Source organism: Mobula birostris, chromosome 11 (assembly GCF_030028105.1).
Source record: "Mobula birostris isolate sMobBir1 chromosome 11, sMobBir1.hap1, whole genome shotgun sequence".
NCBI classification, from domain to species: domain Eukaryota; kingdom Metazoa; phylum Chordata; class Chondrichthyes; order Myliobatiformes; family Myliobatidae; genus Mobula; species Mobula birostris.
Window position 1 is genome coordinate 25,946,390 of NC_092380.1, and position 15,912 is coordinate 25,962,301.

General features: G+C 43.2%; 1 protein-coding gene across 1 annotated transcript in view; it reads left to right on the forward strand.

Annotated features, from left to right (window-relative positions):
* The first annotated feature begins 978 nt into the window (after positions 1 to 978).
* The window catches only part of ruvbl2 (RuvB-like AAA ATPase 2), a 41,446-nt gene continuing 26,512 nt past the window's right edge, over positions 979 to 15,912 (forward strand). Inside the window, exons 1-9 of the mRNA XM_072271935.1 lie at positions 979 to 1,036; positions 2,690 to 2,744; positions 3,437 to 3,492; positions 7,908 to 8,049; positions 9,455 to 9,584; positions 11,430 to 11,496; positions 13,593 to 13,699; positions 14,112 to 14,205; positions 14,859 to 14,982. Coding sequence (XP_072128036.1) covers positions 1,028 to 1,036; positions 2,690 to 2,744; positions 3,437 to 3,492; positions 7,908 to 8,049; positions 9,455 to 9,584; positions 11,430 to 11,496; positions 13,593 to 13,699; positions 14,112 to 14,205; positions 14,859 to 14,982 — 784 coding nt within the window. The 5' untranslated portion in view covers positions 979 to 1,027. The remainder of the gene's footprint in view (positions 1,037 to 2,689; positions 2,745 to 3,436; positions 3,493 to 7,907; positions 8,050 to 9,454; positions 9,585 to 11,429; positions 11,497 to 13,592; positions 13,700 to 14,111; positions 14,206 to 14,858; positions 14,983 to 15,912) is intronic.

Genomic DNA, 15,912 nt, shown 5'->3' on the forward strand with positions numbered 1-15,912 from the left:
TCATCCAAAGGAAGACACAGGAGTCCAAAATGTGAGTCTAACTTCGTGTTTACTTTAAGTGAGGCGCGCACGTATCGCATGGTAGTGCGGTGATGTATGCAATCAATAACATATTTATACATAAAACTCAATGAATTATTTAAATTAACAAGAATGCTTAATCAACCAATATGTATACAAGTTTACTCAAATATTACTGAAATATTAAATACACAATATTTGCAATGTATTTATGACAGATAAATTAATCTAAATCTGTTTAAAACTGGGGTGGTTTTGGAATTTCTTCTGGCAGAAGGAGGAGAATCCTGGAGGGTTTTAGAGGCAGAATCCCTGGGAGTATTTAAGGAGGAAGTAGATAATTTTCTGAAAGATGAGGGAATTGAGGCTGCTGGTGAACAGGCATAGGAGAGGTGACGAAACCAAAGGCAGATCAGCCATTGGGAAGACACTCCAACACCTCTATAGCGAGAAAGGGGAGAGTAGCAGGTCGATGTAATAATCCACAGACTATCCTGGCTTGGAAATGTATCACTGTAAATGCCGGGTCTAAATCCTTAACCACTTCATATCACACAAATGACCTTCACCAGAGCAATGATGCCAGTTGAAGACAGTAAGTGATGGTTTTGTCAATGACTTTCACATTCTAAAAAGAAATAATAACTTAAGGAAAGAGAGAAGAAAGAATTGATATAAAACTTATAGTATCTCAGTAAATGCCAACCATTTCACATCTCATGGGTCGGTAATGTTGATGTAGATAAAAGGGAACAATCAAATTGCCAACATCCAAAGACAGGAAGTGGGTTAATTGTCACTGAAGGGGGAGAGTCAGGCCTTCGATGATGGGAAAACACCTTTGTTATTTTTCGGAAGGGACGTTTATCATCCGCCGAGCATCTGAGGGACGGGGGGGGGGACACTTTGTGCAGGGCGGAACCTTGGTGCAGGATGACGGGTCTGGTCGGACAGGAAGTGTGTCTGGTAACCCGGTCTGCCGTTGGAAACCAGGGACTGCGGCAACATGGCAACGGTGAGGGCAGAGCCTGTGCGTGTGTCTGTGTGGGTCGGAAAGAGAGAGAGAGAGAGAAGGCGGGAGAGGGTGGTGGGGACGGGAATTCGGTAACGGGGATGGAGACCGGGCACCGTCCCATTAACGCAAAAAAACTGTCGGTGGGAGTCTTCGCGGGCCCGGGGGCACGGTCATACTCTCTCCCCTTCTCCCCCTCCCCCATATCAAAGTTCAAAGTAAATTTATTTTCGAAGTGTATATGTCACCATATACGAACCTGTGATTCGTTTCCTTGAGGACACACTCAATGAATCCAATAACTATAATAGAATCATTGAAAGACTGCTCCAAATAGGACGGACAAGCTTCGTTCCCACCATATCTTTCCCCTTATCCTTCCTCTCATCCCTCTTCCCTCTCCTCTCTCTCCCCTACCCTACTTCACCCACCCCCACCTCATAATTTATGTATGATTTATGAGGTTACCAGGAAAGCTGACAAGCGTGGAAGGGCTGGTCTAGAAGGTTCAGTCCTTTGGCATTCAGGATGAGGTAGTAAATTGGACTAGATATTAGCTTCATGGGAGAAGCCAGAGAGTGGTAGTAGATGGTTGCCTCTCTGACTGGAGGCCTGTAACTAGTGGTGTGTCACAGGGATCAGTGCTGTGTCCATTGTTGTTTGTCATCTACATCAACAATCTCAATGATAATGTGATAACTGGATCAACATTTGCAGAGGACACCAAAATTTGGGGGGGGGGGGTGGTTTGTAATGGGTGTAAAAACGTGCAATGTGATTTGGACCAGCAGGAAAAATGATAGATGGAACTTACTGCAGACAAGTGTGAGGTGATGCACTTTGGGAGGACAGAAAACAGTAGGACTTGCTCAGGGTCTGCTTTTGTGCTGTGGTTTGCTATGACGCTATTTGGGGGGGGGCACTTCTTCAGTCAGAGGGTAGTACAAGTGTGGAATGAACTGCCAGCGGAAGTGGTAGATGCAAGTTCAGCGGTAACATTTATGAGGAGTTTGGATAGGCTCAGGGATGAGAGAGGCATAGTGAGTTATGTTCTGGGTGCAGACAGATGGGATTCAGTGGAAGACCAGGCTGGCACAGACTAAATAGGCTGAAAGACTTGTTTCTGTGCTGTAATACAAGATGTTGGAATATTCCATCTGGACCTGACAAAGGATCTCGGCCTGAAATCTCAGTTCCCCTTCATAGACGTTGCCTGACATGCTGAGTTTTTCTTGCATTTTGTGTGAGTTGCTCTGGATTGCCAGCATCTGCTGACTCTCTTGTGTTTGTAATGTCTTGATCTTGAATGAATCAGTTCTCTTAACAATGTGCTACTCGACATACTCTGGGAGTGGGTGCAGAGAGTGCCAAACCAGCTTTTTCAAGCAGGGGCCAGAGGAATGGTCTGTTTGCCATCAGTACCACAACAAACACCGATGTATTCTCAGCTCGGAAAGGCAGCTGAGTACAGGATATGTGCATGGCTGTTTATTAAAAACACCCAGTCAAAATTTCCAGGAAGAATGCTTATGGGCACAATGGATTGTGGCTGTGTTTATTTTGTGATTTATTTGTTGTAGTTACATTGAAAATACCGTGTTTATTTAAAACGTGACCTTTTTAACTATGTTGCATAAATTTTGTTTTCTTTTTCAGACCACCACAACAAAGGTTCCTGAAGTGAGGGATGTCACCAGGATAGAGAGAATTGGTAGGTTTTCCTCCACTGGGCACAACATTACTAAATGGCCTCATCAATATGTTATTTGTTCAAGGCACCTAACACTTAATGTTGTCTTCCTGACATGGGAGCACTCGCTGGCCTCTGACCCAGACAAGGATTCAGTTATAATTTTCCCCTTGCAAGTCTGCATTGACCTTTAGTATCCGATCTGCCCTGGCAGAAGGCTTCAACTGAATCTAGAGACTCTTAGTTTTTATTTTGGTTCAGTCCCTCATTGGGTGGCCTTGCCACCCACTGAGATTCTGGGGGGAGCAATACTTAATCCATCTTAAATTTGTGAATTATACAGCATAGTGGGATACTGATTAGTGTAACGCTATTATGGCGCCAGCTATCTAGGTTCAATTTCCGCTGCTGTTTGTGCGTTCTCCCTGTGACTGCATGGGCTTCTTCCGGGTGCTCCGGTTTCCTCCCACATTCCAAAAAAGGCATATGGTTCAGGGTCAGTAAGTTGTAGGCATGCCAGGTTGGTGCCAGAAGCTTGGTGACATTTGTGGGCACATCCTCAAACTGTGTTGGTTGTTGACAAAAACGACACATTTCACTATATGTTTTGATGTGTATGTGACAGATAAGGGTAATATTATGTTAATTTCCTTTGAGGTGAAATTAGCATCAGGGCAAAGTTAAGCTAACTGGTGTCTGTCTACTTCTCACAGGTGCCCATTCACACATCCGTGGTTTAGGACTCGATGATGCCTTGGAACCCCGACAGGTATGGACTTGGCCCACGCAGAGGCAGTGAGTTTGGTAGTGTTAGGTGTATTGGTTTTTAATTGTCACGCATACCAAGATACAATGAAAAGTTTGTCCAGTTTACTGTTCTTACAGATCAAATCATTACACAGTGCATTGAGCTGGAATAAGGTAAAGCTATAACAATGAAGTGTAAAAGCTATTGAGAAAGTGCAGTGCAGGTAAATGATAAAGTGTAAAATCATAATGAGATAGATTATGAGGTCAAGAGTCTTATATACAAGAGGTTCGTTCAGGAGTCTGAAACCAGTGGGGTGGAAGTTGTCCTTGAGCCTTGAGGGGTTAGGGTTAGAACTGGAATGTTTCATTCATTTCTTCACATTAGGGTTAGCCTGGGATTTGTCCTTACATACTTGGCTGTTACTGTCATTGCCCATGAAAGTGCCAGAGCCAGATCCTCAGAGCTTTGCTGTATATATAACGAGTTCGATTGGGCTTCGGTGGTTCTGGCTCAGTAGACTATCTGGCCAATTGGATGTTATTCGTTCGAGTACTGTACCTAGTTCACATTTTATTTCAAATGTTACACGGTAATATGATAAATTTTTCTGTGCACCAGGTACTCTCTTTATGCACTACTTAAAATATATTTTACTGTAACTTGTAGTAATTTTTTTATGCACTGCACTATTCTGCTGCAAAACAACAAATTTCATGACATACACTTTATTATGTACACCTGCATACCTGCTCATTCAAAAGTTCAAAGTAAAACTTTACTATCGGAGTGCATACATGCCACCACATGAAACCCTGAGATTCTTTGTCCTGTCGGCATACTTCGCAAATCGATAGAACAGTAACTATAAACAGGATCAATGAACAACAAACTGTGAAATTGCAATTATAAATAAATAGCAATAAATAAGAGAGCATGAAATAACAAGATAGAGTCTTTAAAAGTGAGGCCTTCGGATGTGGGAACACCAGAAACAGAATGAGTGTCGTTATTAAGTCAGCATGGATTTGTGAAAGGAAAATCATGTCTGACGAATCTCATAGAATTTTTTGAGGATGTAACTAGTAGAGTGGATAGGGGAGAACCAGTGGATGTGGTATATTTGAATTTTCAGAAGACTTTTGACAAGGTCCCACACAGGAGATTAGTGTGCAAACTTAAAGCACACGGTATTGGGGGTAAGGTATTGGTGTGGGTGGAGAGTTGGTTAGCAGACAGGAAGCAAAGAGTGGGAATAAACGGGACCTTTTCAGAATGGCAGGCGGTGACTAGTGGGGTACCGCAAGGCTCAGTGCTGGGACCCCAGTTGTTTACAATATATATTAATGACTTGGATGAGGGAATTAAATGCAGCATCTCCAAGTTTGCGGATGACACGAAGCTGGGTGGCAGTGTTAGCTGTGAGGAGGATGCTAAGAGGATGCAGGGTGACTTGGATAGGTTGGGTGAGTGGGCAAATTCATGGCAGATGCAATTTAATGTGGATAAATGTGAAGTTATCCACTTTGGTGGCAAAAATAGGAAAACAGATTATTATCTGAATGGTGGCCGATTAGGAAGAGGAGAGGTGCTACGAGACCTGGGTGTCATTCTACACCAGTCATTGAAAGTGGGCATGCAGGTACAGCAGGCGGTGAAAAAGGCGAATGATATGCTGGCATTTATAGCGAGAGGATTCGAGTACAGGAGCAGGGAGGTACTACTGCAGTTGTACAAGGCCTTGGTGAGACCACACCTGGAGTATTGTGTGCAGTTTTGGTCCCCTAATCTGAGGAAAGACATCCTTGCCATAGAGGGAGTACAAAGAAGGTTCACCAGATTGATTCCTGGGATGGCAGGACTTTCATATGAAGAAAGACTGGATGAACTGGGCTTGTACTCGTTGGAATTTAGAAGATTGAGGGGGGGATCTGATTGAAACGTATAAGATCCTAAAGGGATTGGACAGGCTAGATGCAGGAAGATTGTTCCCGATGTTGGGGAAGTCCAGAACGAGGGGCCACAGTTTGAGGATAGCGGGGAAGCCTTTTAGGACCGAGATTAGGAAAAACTTCTTCACACAGAGAGTGGTGAATCTGTGGAATTGTCTGCCACAGGAAACAGTTGAGGCCAGTTCATTGGCTATATTTAAGAGGGAGTTAGATATGGCCCTTGTGGCTACGGGGGTCAGGGGGTATGGAGGGAAGGCTGGGGCGGGGTTCTGAGTTGGATGATCAGCCATGATCATAATAAATGGCGGTGCAGGCTCGAAGGGCCGAATGGCCTACTCCTGCACCTATTTTCTATGTTTCTATTCCCCATTTTTCAGGAACCTGTTGGTTGAGGAATGGTAACTGTTCTTGAATCTGGTGGTTCGGGTCCTGAGGCTCCTGTACCTTCTGCCTGATGGCAGCAGTGAGAATAGAGCATGGCCTGGGTGGTGAGGATCTTTGATGATGGATGCTGCTTTTCCACAGCAACGTTTCACGTGGATACGCTGGATGGTTGGGAAGGTTTTACCTGTGATGTACTGGACCAAATCCACTACTTTTGTAGGATATTCCGCTCAAAACCATTGGTGTTCCCATATCAGGCCGTGATTCAGTCAGTCAGCACACTTTCCACTACACATCTACAGAAGTTTGTGAAGGTTTTTGATGACATGCTGAATTTCCACAGACTCCAGAGGAAGTTGAGGTGCTGTTGTGCTTTCTTTGCAATTATATTTATATGTTGGGTCCAGGACAGGTCCTCTGAGATAGTGACACCCAGGAATTTAAAGCTACTGACTCTGCACCTCTGATCCTCCGATGATTACTGGCTCATGGACCTCTGGTTCCCTCTCCTGGAGTCTACAATCAATTCTTTAGCCTTATTGACATTGAGTGAGAGGTTATTGTTATTACACCACTCAGCCAAGTTTTCAATCTCCCTCGTGTATGCTGATTCATCACCACCTTGGATACAGCCCACAACAGTGGTGTCATCAGCAAACTTGTATATGGTGTTGGAGATGTACTTAGCCACACAGTCATAGGTGTTTGCATTAATGCAAATATATGATCAGCCAATCGTGTGGCAACTCAATGTATAAAAGCACGCCGTTGGTTCAGACCAAACATCAGAATGCGGAAGAGATGTGATCTAAGTGACTTTGACCATGGACTGATTATTGGTGCCAGATGGGGTGGTTGAGTATCTCAGAAACTCATGATCTCTTGGGATTTTCACACGCAGGTCTCTAGCGTTTATAGAGGATGGTGCAATAAGCAAAAAGGAAAAATCCAGTGAGTGGCAGTTCTGTGGGTGGAAACGCCTTGTTAATGAGAGAGGTCAGAGGAGAATGGCCGGACTGGCTGAAACTGACAGGAAGGTGACAGTAACTCAAGTAACCACATGTTACAACAGTGGTGTTGTAGAAGAGAATCTCTGCATTTATAACGTGTTGAACTTTGAAGTGGATGGGCTACAGCAGCAGAAGACCATGAACATCCACTCAGTGGCTGCATTATTATGTGCATGAGTTAATAAAGTGGCCACTAATGTACGTCAGTGATAATTAACCTGATTCGGAATCTAAAGTAAAAAAGAATGTGGACATCACCCAGTGGGTTTAATAGATGTGTAAGAACAAAGCCCAGTGAGTTTGAAGTAGTGGTTCCCAGCCTGGGGTCCATAGACACACACCCCTCATACAAACTCTTTTCCCTCCTGCCATCTGGCAAAAGGTACCGAAGCATTTGGGCTCTCACAACCAGACTGTGCAACAGTTTCTTCCCCCAAGCCATCAGACTCCTTAATACCCAGAGTCTAGACTTGACATCTACATCATTTATTATTATATTGTGATTTGTCCTCTACTGTGCCTATTGTCTTGTTTATTATTTAGTGTACTGCCCTGCACTGTTTTGTGCACTTTATGTAGTCCTGTGTAGGTTTAGTGTAGTTTTTGTGTTGTCTTACGTAGTCTAGTGTAGTCTTATGTTGTCTCATTTAGTCTAGTGTAGTTTTGTGTTGTTTCATGTAGCACCATGGTCCTGGAGGAACGTTGTTTCGTTTTTACTGTGTACTGTACCAACAGTTTATGGTCGAAATGACAATAAAAGCGACTTGACTTAATGGTACTGGTCCATGGCATGAAAGAGGTTGGGAATCTGAGGAAACGTCACCTAGTGAAACAGGCACTGAACCATCCGGAAATCCCAGGCTATCGGAAATTAAATCTTTAGCTGGAGTCTTACTGCTGCAAAACTCTGGCCGTTGTGCAGACAAGCCCCTTCTCTCAGTTGGAGGGGTCCTAAGACCTGATGTATTGCTATATCCCAAGAGACACCATTAACCTCCAGTTAGATTTTTATTTCCTGAAGGTTGAAACTTGTTTACTGGTTTCCTGCTGTCGGCATCTCTCCTGCTGAGTGTTGGCTGTTCCTGTGCAGGTGTCTCAGGGCATGGTGGGACAGCTCAGTGCTCGGCGTGCCGCTGGAGTCATTCTGGAGATGATCAAGGAGGGGAAGATTGCTGGGAGAGCCATTCTCATCGCTGGCCAGCCAGGAACGGGGAAAACAGCAATTGCTATGGGTAAGGAATGCCTCTCCATTGCTATTGGTGCACAGTAGTGACATGGGAATTTAATGTATATTAACAGTGCATAAGGAACACTTCCATTTAAAAGCGTCATTTTTTCAAATCCAGAGCATGCAATAAGTTTTATTAAAATGCAATCTTCACTGCAGGTATAAATGGTAAGGTGAATGTAATATTAATTATGGATATAAATAGAAATGGAAATTGTTCCATTCAGTTAATTGCTCTTTCCATATAACATGCAACCTCACAAGCTATCTCTCTATATTATTTCATGGACTGTGGATTAAGCTCAGCACTGTTTAATAGTCCTTGAGCTAAGCAACTGGCTCAGCTGTACAGAAGGCATTAAAAGTGGCATTACATGTTGGCTAGACTGATAAGAGGCAGATTCACTCCCCTGGAACAGATTAGCAAACCAAATAGTTTCAATGAAATGCTTTACCAGCAGATGCCACCCAATTTAAATAATGAATTGATTTAGAATATGGAAGGCTGTGGTATAGATGCAGGTCGATGTCACTAGACAGAATGATAGTCCGGCATGTACTAGATGAGTCGAAAGGCCTGTTTCTGTGCTGTAGTGCTCTGACTCTTTAAACTGGCGTTTAATGATTTAAAGTTTTCTCTCAAGGTCTCCAGCTTATTAGTCCAGTGTTTAATCACTGCACCACCATATCATAGGACATTACTGCACAGTACAGGCCTTTCAGCGCAGTGTTGTACCGACCTTTTAAACTACTCCAAGATCAATCTAACAATTCCTTCTCACATAACCGTCTTTTTTTTTAACATTCCCACCCTCCCCCCCCATACTTTCCATCCATTCACCTTAAAATTATGCCCCCTTGTGTTAGTCATTTCTGCCCATGCAAAAAAGTCTCTGGCTGTTTACTTTATCTATGTCTTTTATCACCTATATCGAGTCACCTCTCATCCTCCTTTGCTCCAAAGAGAAAAGCCCTAGCTCACTCAACCTCTTCTCCATAGAACATGCTCTCTAATCCAAGCATCATCCTGCATCTTCTCTGCACCCTCTCTAAGGCTTCCACATCCTTCCTATAATGAGTTGACCAAAAATGAACCCGATATTCCAAGTGCGGTTTAACCAGAGTTTTTATTGAGCTGCAGCGTTACTTTGTGATTCTTGATCTCTGTCTAAAGGAATATTCTGACATCCTTGAACTTGTGTTTTATCTGTTTTGTGCCTTGGAATCATCATTTCCAATGCTACTCAGAATTCCATTTAACCTTAGAGTATCCATCTAAAACAGGGGTTCCTAACCTGGGGTCCACATTTAATGGTATTGGTCCATGGCATTAAAAAAAATTGGGAACTGCTGTTGTAAAGCAGTAACTTGTCCTTGGTGTTTAATTGAAACGTGTTGTGCTTCCTCAGGGATGGCTCAGGCCCTAGGGCAGGACACACCATTCACAGCTATTGCCGGCAGTGAGATATTCTCTCTGGAAATGAGCAAAACCGAAGCACTGACTCAAGCTTTCCGTCGGTCCATCGGAGTCCGCATCAAGTAAGCATTCGTGGTTGCTCTTTCTAAGATTAAGATGAAGATTTTTAAGCTTTATTTGTCACGTGCATTGAAACATACAGTCAAATGCATTGTCTGCATCAAATCAAATCACTGAGGATGTGCTGGGGACAGCCCGCAAGTGTCACCACACTTCGGGTGCCAACATAGTATGCCCATATCTCACTAGCCCTAACCGTACGTCTTTGGAATGTGGGAGGAAACCGTAGTCACAGGGAGAACACACAAACTCGTACAGGGGGCAGCAGAAACGGAACCCCAGTGGGTGATTGCCACCGCTGTAAGGTGTTGTGCTGACTGTCACACTGCTGTCCCACCCTTGTACTCAACGTTCAGTGTTGAGGTAGAATAGTCAACTTACCACTCAACTAATTCAGCCTGGCCTGGCTCATCTGACTGCTTCAGCCACTTTGGGTTTGATCAAGCCCAGCACCTGCTCCCAGCCCTAGTGTTTTAAACAAACAAATACGCAAACCACAAACACACACACACAAACACACGCACACACACACACACACACACACACACACACACACACACACACACACACACACACAGTCTTGCCTGGGTTGACTTCATGCTATCTGTAAACTACCTTTGCCTGTATATTACTTCAACCCTTACCTTACTGCAACTTCTCCAGTGCATTATAAACTCTGCCTCTCAGCCACGCTGGGTCTGGGCTCAAGATGAATAATCTCAACCCCAAAGTCAGCTGTCCGTTTCCCTCCATAGATGCTGCCTGAGTTACTGAGTTCATCCAGCTTTTTGTGTGCGTTGCTCCAGATTCCAACACCTGTCTCCCTCAACCGCCCTGTTGGCTTTTGATACCTGGCTTCTGTCAGAGGCCCGTTCAAATGTATTTGAATTTTAGTGTGGCACAGAACATAGTGATTAGTGTAATGCTATTACAGCACCAGCAACCCAGGTTCAATTCTGTCACTGCCAGTAAGGAGTTTGTGCGTTCTCCCAGTGACTCTGTGGGTTTCTTCTGGGCACTCTGGTTACCCCTGGCATTCCAAAGACACACTGGTGAGTAGGTTAATTAGTCATATGCGTGTAATTGGGTAGCACAGGCACATTTGACTGTGCTGTACCTCTAAATAAATACTTACAAAAATAAAGCTGGAAGTAAATTACTTGAAAAATAACTAGAAATTAATTTTAAACATTTTAAATTGTTAGAGAAAATATCAAATCGTTTCCCACGCCTGCCTTTCCAGTCAAGGTTGTTGAAACCCTTTGGATCAAGGACTTGTGTTACAATTGGCATCCTCAGCAGCAGAGCAGAGCTCAGATGTGCCTGTGGACCATTTCTGAGTCTTGCATTGCTGTATGCAAGTACAGGAGTTGTGAATGGAGTTAGGTCCTATCTCTACACAGAACTGCTAGAAAGTTCATGGCCCAAACAGACATTTCTTCCAGACTTTAACCAGCCTGTTCCTAAACTATAAATATATTGCCTTGTTCCTGTTCCCTCTTTCCTTATTGTGTCACTGAGACTTTAAGACCATGGCATTACTTGTTAACTGCTCATCTTTTGACTTCACCAACTTTGGACATTTGTTCTGTAATCTTGGCTTTTGTTTCTGAAGAGCAAGCAATAATAATTCAGTAATGCAGCAATATAATCCACCCATCAGCAGTTCCTTGATATCAGGTGCTGAGATTTGGCTTCAGGACAGAATGACTTCCACTCAGTGGTACATTAGCGAGGCTCTTGCTGTAGCTTTGAAAATCTGAAGCTTGTGAAGTTATGGAAGTTGTGATTATATGACCAGGAGCTTTATCTTTTGCTAAGTTAGGATTTTCTTTCTTCCAAAACAGAGAGGAAACTGAAATTATAGAAGGAGAAGTTGTGGAAATTCAGATTGATCGACCAGCGACTGGGACGGTAAGTTCAGAAGGTTCTGATTTTGTCACTTTGTATTAAGGTGTCACACTTAAACTGAAGGGTTCATATGAATCCTCGTTCTTTATTGCCTTGCATTCTCCCCGGTTATGGAGCTTTAGTGCCTCTGGGCGAGGACAAGAAAACAGGAGGAGGGTAGTTGGTTGCTCGGCTCCTCAATCGTTCCCTCTCAGTCAATATGATCATAGCTGATCTGCCCCAAGACTTACCTCCTCTTCTGTACCAGTTCGCCATCACCCTTGAGTCCCCAAATCTTTCAGAAATGTAACTACCTCGATTTTGAACACTTCTAATGAGCCTGCTGTGATGGAGAATTCCAGAGAAATCTCTGAGAAAAGAAGCTTCTACACACCTCCTTTAAATAGTTGTCCCTTTACCTTCTGACTAAAAGGCCTTTACTTGCCAGCGTCTCCTGTGAGTAGAATCATGGTATCTAAGACCATTGAAGAGCTAACTCCCATGTCATCTGTGTTATCCAAGGGTCATATCAAAATCAGGGGCAGAAGGAAAAGAGAGTTACTAATAGAGAAAAGACAATGTTCTTTGTAAATACAAGTGAAACCTCTACCCCCTCCGCACATTTATTACCCCATCACAGCACTGTAAACACTAAACCACCTTTTATAAAGCTGTTTACATTGTAAATACATGTTGGTATTTATGTAATTATGCACATTTTTGTCTTTGACATTTCTGTGATGTGTAAAGTTCACAGAGAAATCCTGTACATTTGGTTGTGCTCTCCTTTGTTGCTGCATTGGACACTGTAAATGGCTATGAAGGCAGGTCTGGCAAATGGAGTTGAGTGAGAGGACTGGAAAATAAGAAAACACTGTTAAAGGCAGAAGGGACCTTCTGAATACATTGCAGATTTGCAGGTTTTGATGGTGACATTGAATCATACTGTCATTCTGGAATAATTTATTCCAAGATTTTTGTTTGCTAAACAGTCTGATTAAATGGGGTATATGATGCAGTGAGTTTATCCCTGGGACTTCATCCAGTTGGTCTGCAGGTATACGTTCCCTGTGGAACATCCCATTTCCTCCTTGCTTCTCTGTAACCCTGAAATGTATCCTCTCTCAGGTCCATCAACACCTCTTTGATTGCTTGACCACCTAATTAAAAAATAACTTGCAGCAGCCAACAAATCAAGCAGCATGTCTCCCTCAGTGCTCCAGTCTCCTCGCTGTACAAGTTGTACCTGAAGTGTGTATGACATTGTCTGGGGCCATTTGGGTATGGGTCTGCAGTACAGTATGACTTTTTTCTAGGATGGAAATGGCTAATCCGAGTGGGCATAATTTTCAGGTGATTGGAAGAAGGTATTGGGTGGACGTTGGAGGTCGGATTTTTGCAGAGCGGTACGTGTGTGGAATGTGCTGCCAAGTCTGGCAGTAGAGGCAGATATTCAAGATTCAAGTACATTTATTGTCAAAGAATGTGTAACTTATACAGCCTTGAGATTTGCTTGCTCACTGGTAGCCACAAAGCAAGAAACCCGAAAGAGCCCAATTAAAAGAATAAAGAGTAATGCTTGATCCACAAGAGAAAGAAAAAAAAAATACAAATCATGCCAGCAGTTGAAGTGAATAACAGCATTCTGGACCACAGTTTAGTCCTCAGATCCAACCCCCAGTGTATACCCAAAGCCTCACTTATCAGTTCATCGTATTCGTTCAAGATATATTAGGGACATTTAAGAGACTCTCAAATAGCACATGTGAAAGAAAAATGGAGGGCTATGTGGGGGCTGGGGGATGAAGGGTTAGATTGACCTTAGAGTTGGCACAACATCAGGGCCAAAGGGCCTGCATGGTACTGTAGTGTTCTACGTTCTACACTCTGTAATACAACTGGCACAGCCATTTGGAAGGAGTCAGTGAAAATTGAAGGTCACACCAAGTCAGCAAGGATTTATCTGATGTTGCGGGAAAGTAGATCATCTGAACAAGTGCACTCTAGTGACATCAAACCTTGCGAGCCCTGGTCTGGGGTGCTCGGTGCTGGCCCGACAGTTTGGGCATTGCTCATCTAGATTTGCTGTAGAGTGCTCATGTGTGTTTTCTTTCTTGAAGGGTGCAAAGGTTGGGAAGTTAACCTTGAAAACTACAGAGATGGAGACAATCTATGATTTGGGAACAAAAATGATTGAATGCTTAACAAAAGAGAAAGTGCAGGCTGGGTGAGTATTTACAGAGGTGCAACCAGCAGTAGGAAAGTGCATTTTATTCAGTAGATTTTAAAAACCAACAAGGCAACTGAAACAAAACATAATGAGAGAACAAATGAAATGTGAAGGTAAGCTAGCCAAAAATATCTGCTTACATTTGCCCTATCTAATGATTGATGGCTCTGGGCTTGTACTTGCTGGAGTTTAGAAGAATGGTGGAGGGTGGAATCTATGCTTTTACCTCTAACTTTATTTTTATGTAATTCTTTTCTCTTTATAACCAGTAAATATTGTTCTTATTGCATGTCACACCAACATTGCATAGCAAATCCCTAATGCACGTAAATGTATGTGGCTAATAAAGATGATCCTTTATTAAGTGGAGGGAGACTGCAAAGTGAGTGAAGTGTTTCTATTTTTACAGAGATGTCATTACCATTGATAAAGCAACGGGTAAAATCAGCAAACTAGGACGATCTTTTACTCGAGCTCGCGATTACGACGCTATGGGAGCCCAAGTAAGTCTCGTTTACTGGGTGTAGATGTCTACCCTGGAAAATCTCTCCACAAACTGACTGCAAATACGGGCCTCAATAATGGAAGGGTTTCTGTGAGGGAGGGGGGAGGCTTGTTAATGCAAGCAGGCTTTCTCCTCTGAGGTTGTGAGACTAGAACTAGAAGTCATGGGTTAAGGGTGAAATATTTAAGGGGAACCTGATGGGGAACTTCTTCACTCAGACAATGGTGTGAGCGTGGAGCATGCTGCCAGTGGAAGCGGTGGATGCGGATTTGATTGTAACATTTCAGAGAAGTTCAGGTAGGTACATAGATGAGAAAGTTATGAAGGGTTATGTCCAGCTGTGTGCCGATAGGACTAGGAACAGGCTAGATGGGCCAGAAATCCCGTTTCTGTGCTCTGTGATCCTGTAGAACTGCAGTAGTCGACCAGTCAGTAGATTTTGAAGGGTTGGGTAGGAGGGTGGGTATGTATAAACAGGGTCAGTAGAGATATCGAATGGTGGAGCAACCTCAAGGTTCTGATCAGCTTCCTCATATGTCTGTCTCTTGCTTTTCTGTGAGGTTGTTCCAGAGGTTTGCTGTATTCTGGGGTGACAGGGCTTAAAGTTAGATTGGGGAAGGAGTAACTTGCTGAAAATGTTTCTTCTTGCAGACAAAATTTGTGCAGTGCCCGGATGGAGAGCTGCAGAAACGCAAGGAAGTGGTTCACACTGTGACGTTGCATGAGATCGATGTGATCAACAGCAGGACACAGGGCTTCCTTGCTTTGTTCTCAGGTAGGACCAACACATCAAGCCAGAGATCACCAGCAGCAAATAATGACAGTGGAAGATTGAAGGTCTGGCATTTCCCTAACCTCACCCCATTAAGAACTGGGGGTCCTATCCCAAAAGAGTTAGACAGTCTCAGCACTGAAACTACCTGAAGGCCTTCGGGCTAAGAAGAGGGTGGGAAGTAAGTTAACCCAGGATTGCACCTGGACACCTCGTGCTGTCCTTCTGGGAAGTTTTGCAAATTTCAGTGGACAGCAATGGCTTCCATTCCATTGCATCTTTAATAAAGCAGAAAATTAAATTCTGTGGCACTTCCTAGTAACTGCAGGGACAAAATAGATCAGATCACTGCGTACGCAACCACCCAGCAAACTGCCTTTTCCAAAAGCTCCCTTCTGGAAAGTATTATAGAAGTATTAAAACGAAAACCTCAAACCATCAAAAAGCTTCTTCCCCCAGGCAATTAATCTGATCAACCTTTCCAGTTAACCCCTACCCCCCTCTATCTATTATCTCTGTCACTGCACTGTATTTTAATCCACTTTTATAAAGCTACATGGTGGTATTCATGCATATTTTATTCTGTATCAGTACTTTAACCTCTAATTTTACTTTTCTATAACTCCTTTATTTTTGTTGAATGTTGTTTTATTTGTTGCACGTCGCACCCTGACCAACACACCACAGTAAGTCCCAATACATGTAAATCTATATGGCGAATAGCATTGATTCTTGATAGGAAATACAATCAGGATCAGGTTTAATATCACCAGCATATGTCATGATATATATTTGCTGTTTTGCGGCAGCAATACATTCTAGTAGATATAATAAAAAATATACGTTACAATGAGAAATTTATATTAAAACTTAAATAAGGAGAGCAAAGAGAAATACAGAAAACCTACAGCACACTACAGGCCCTTTGGCCCA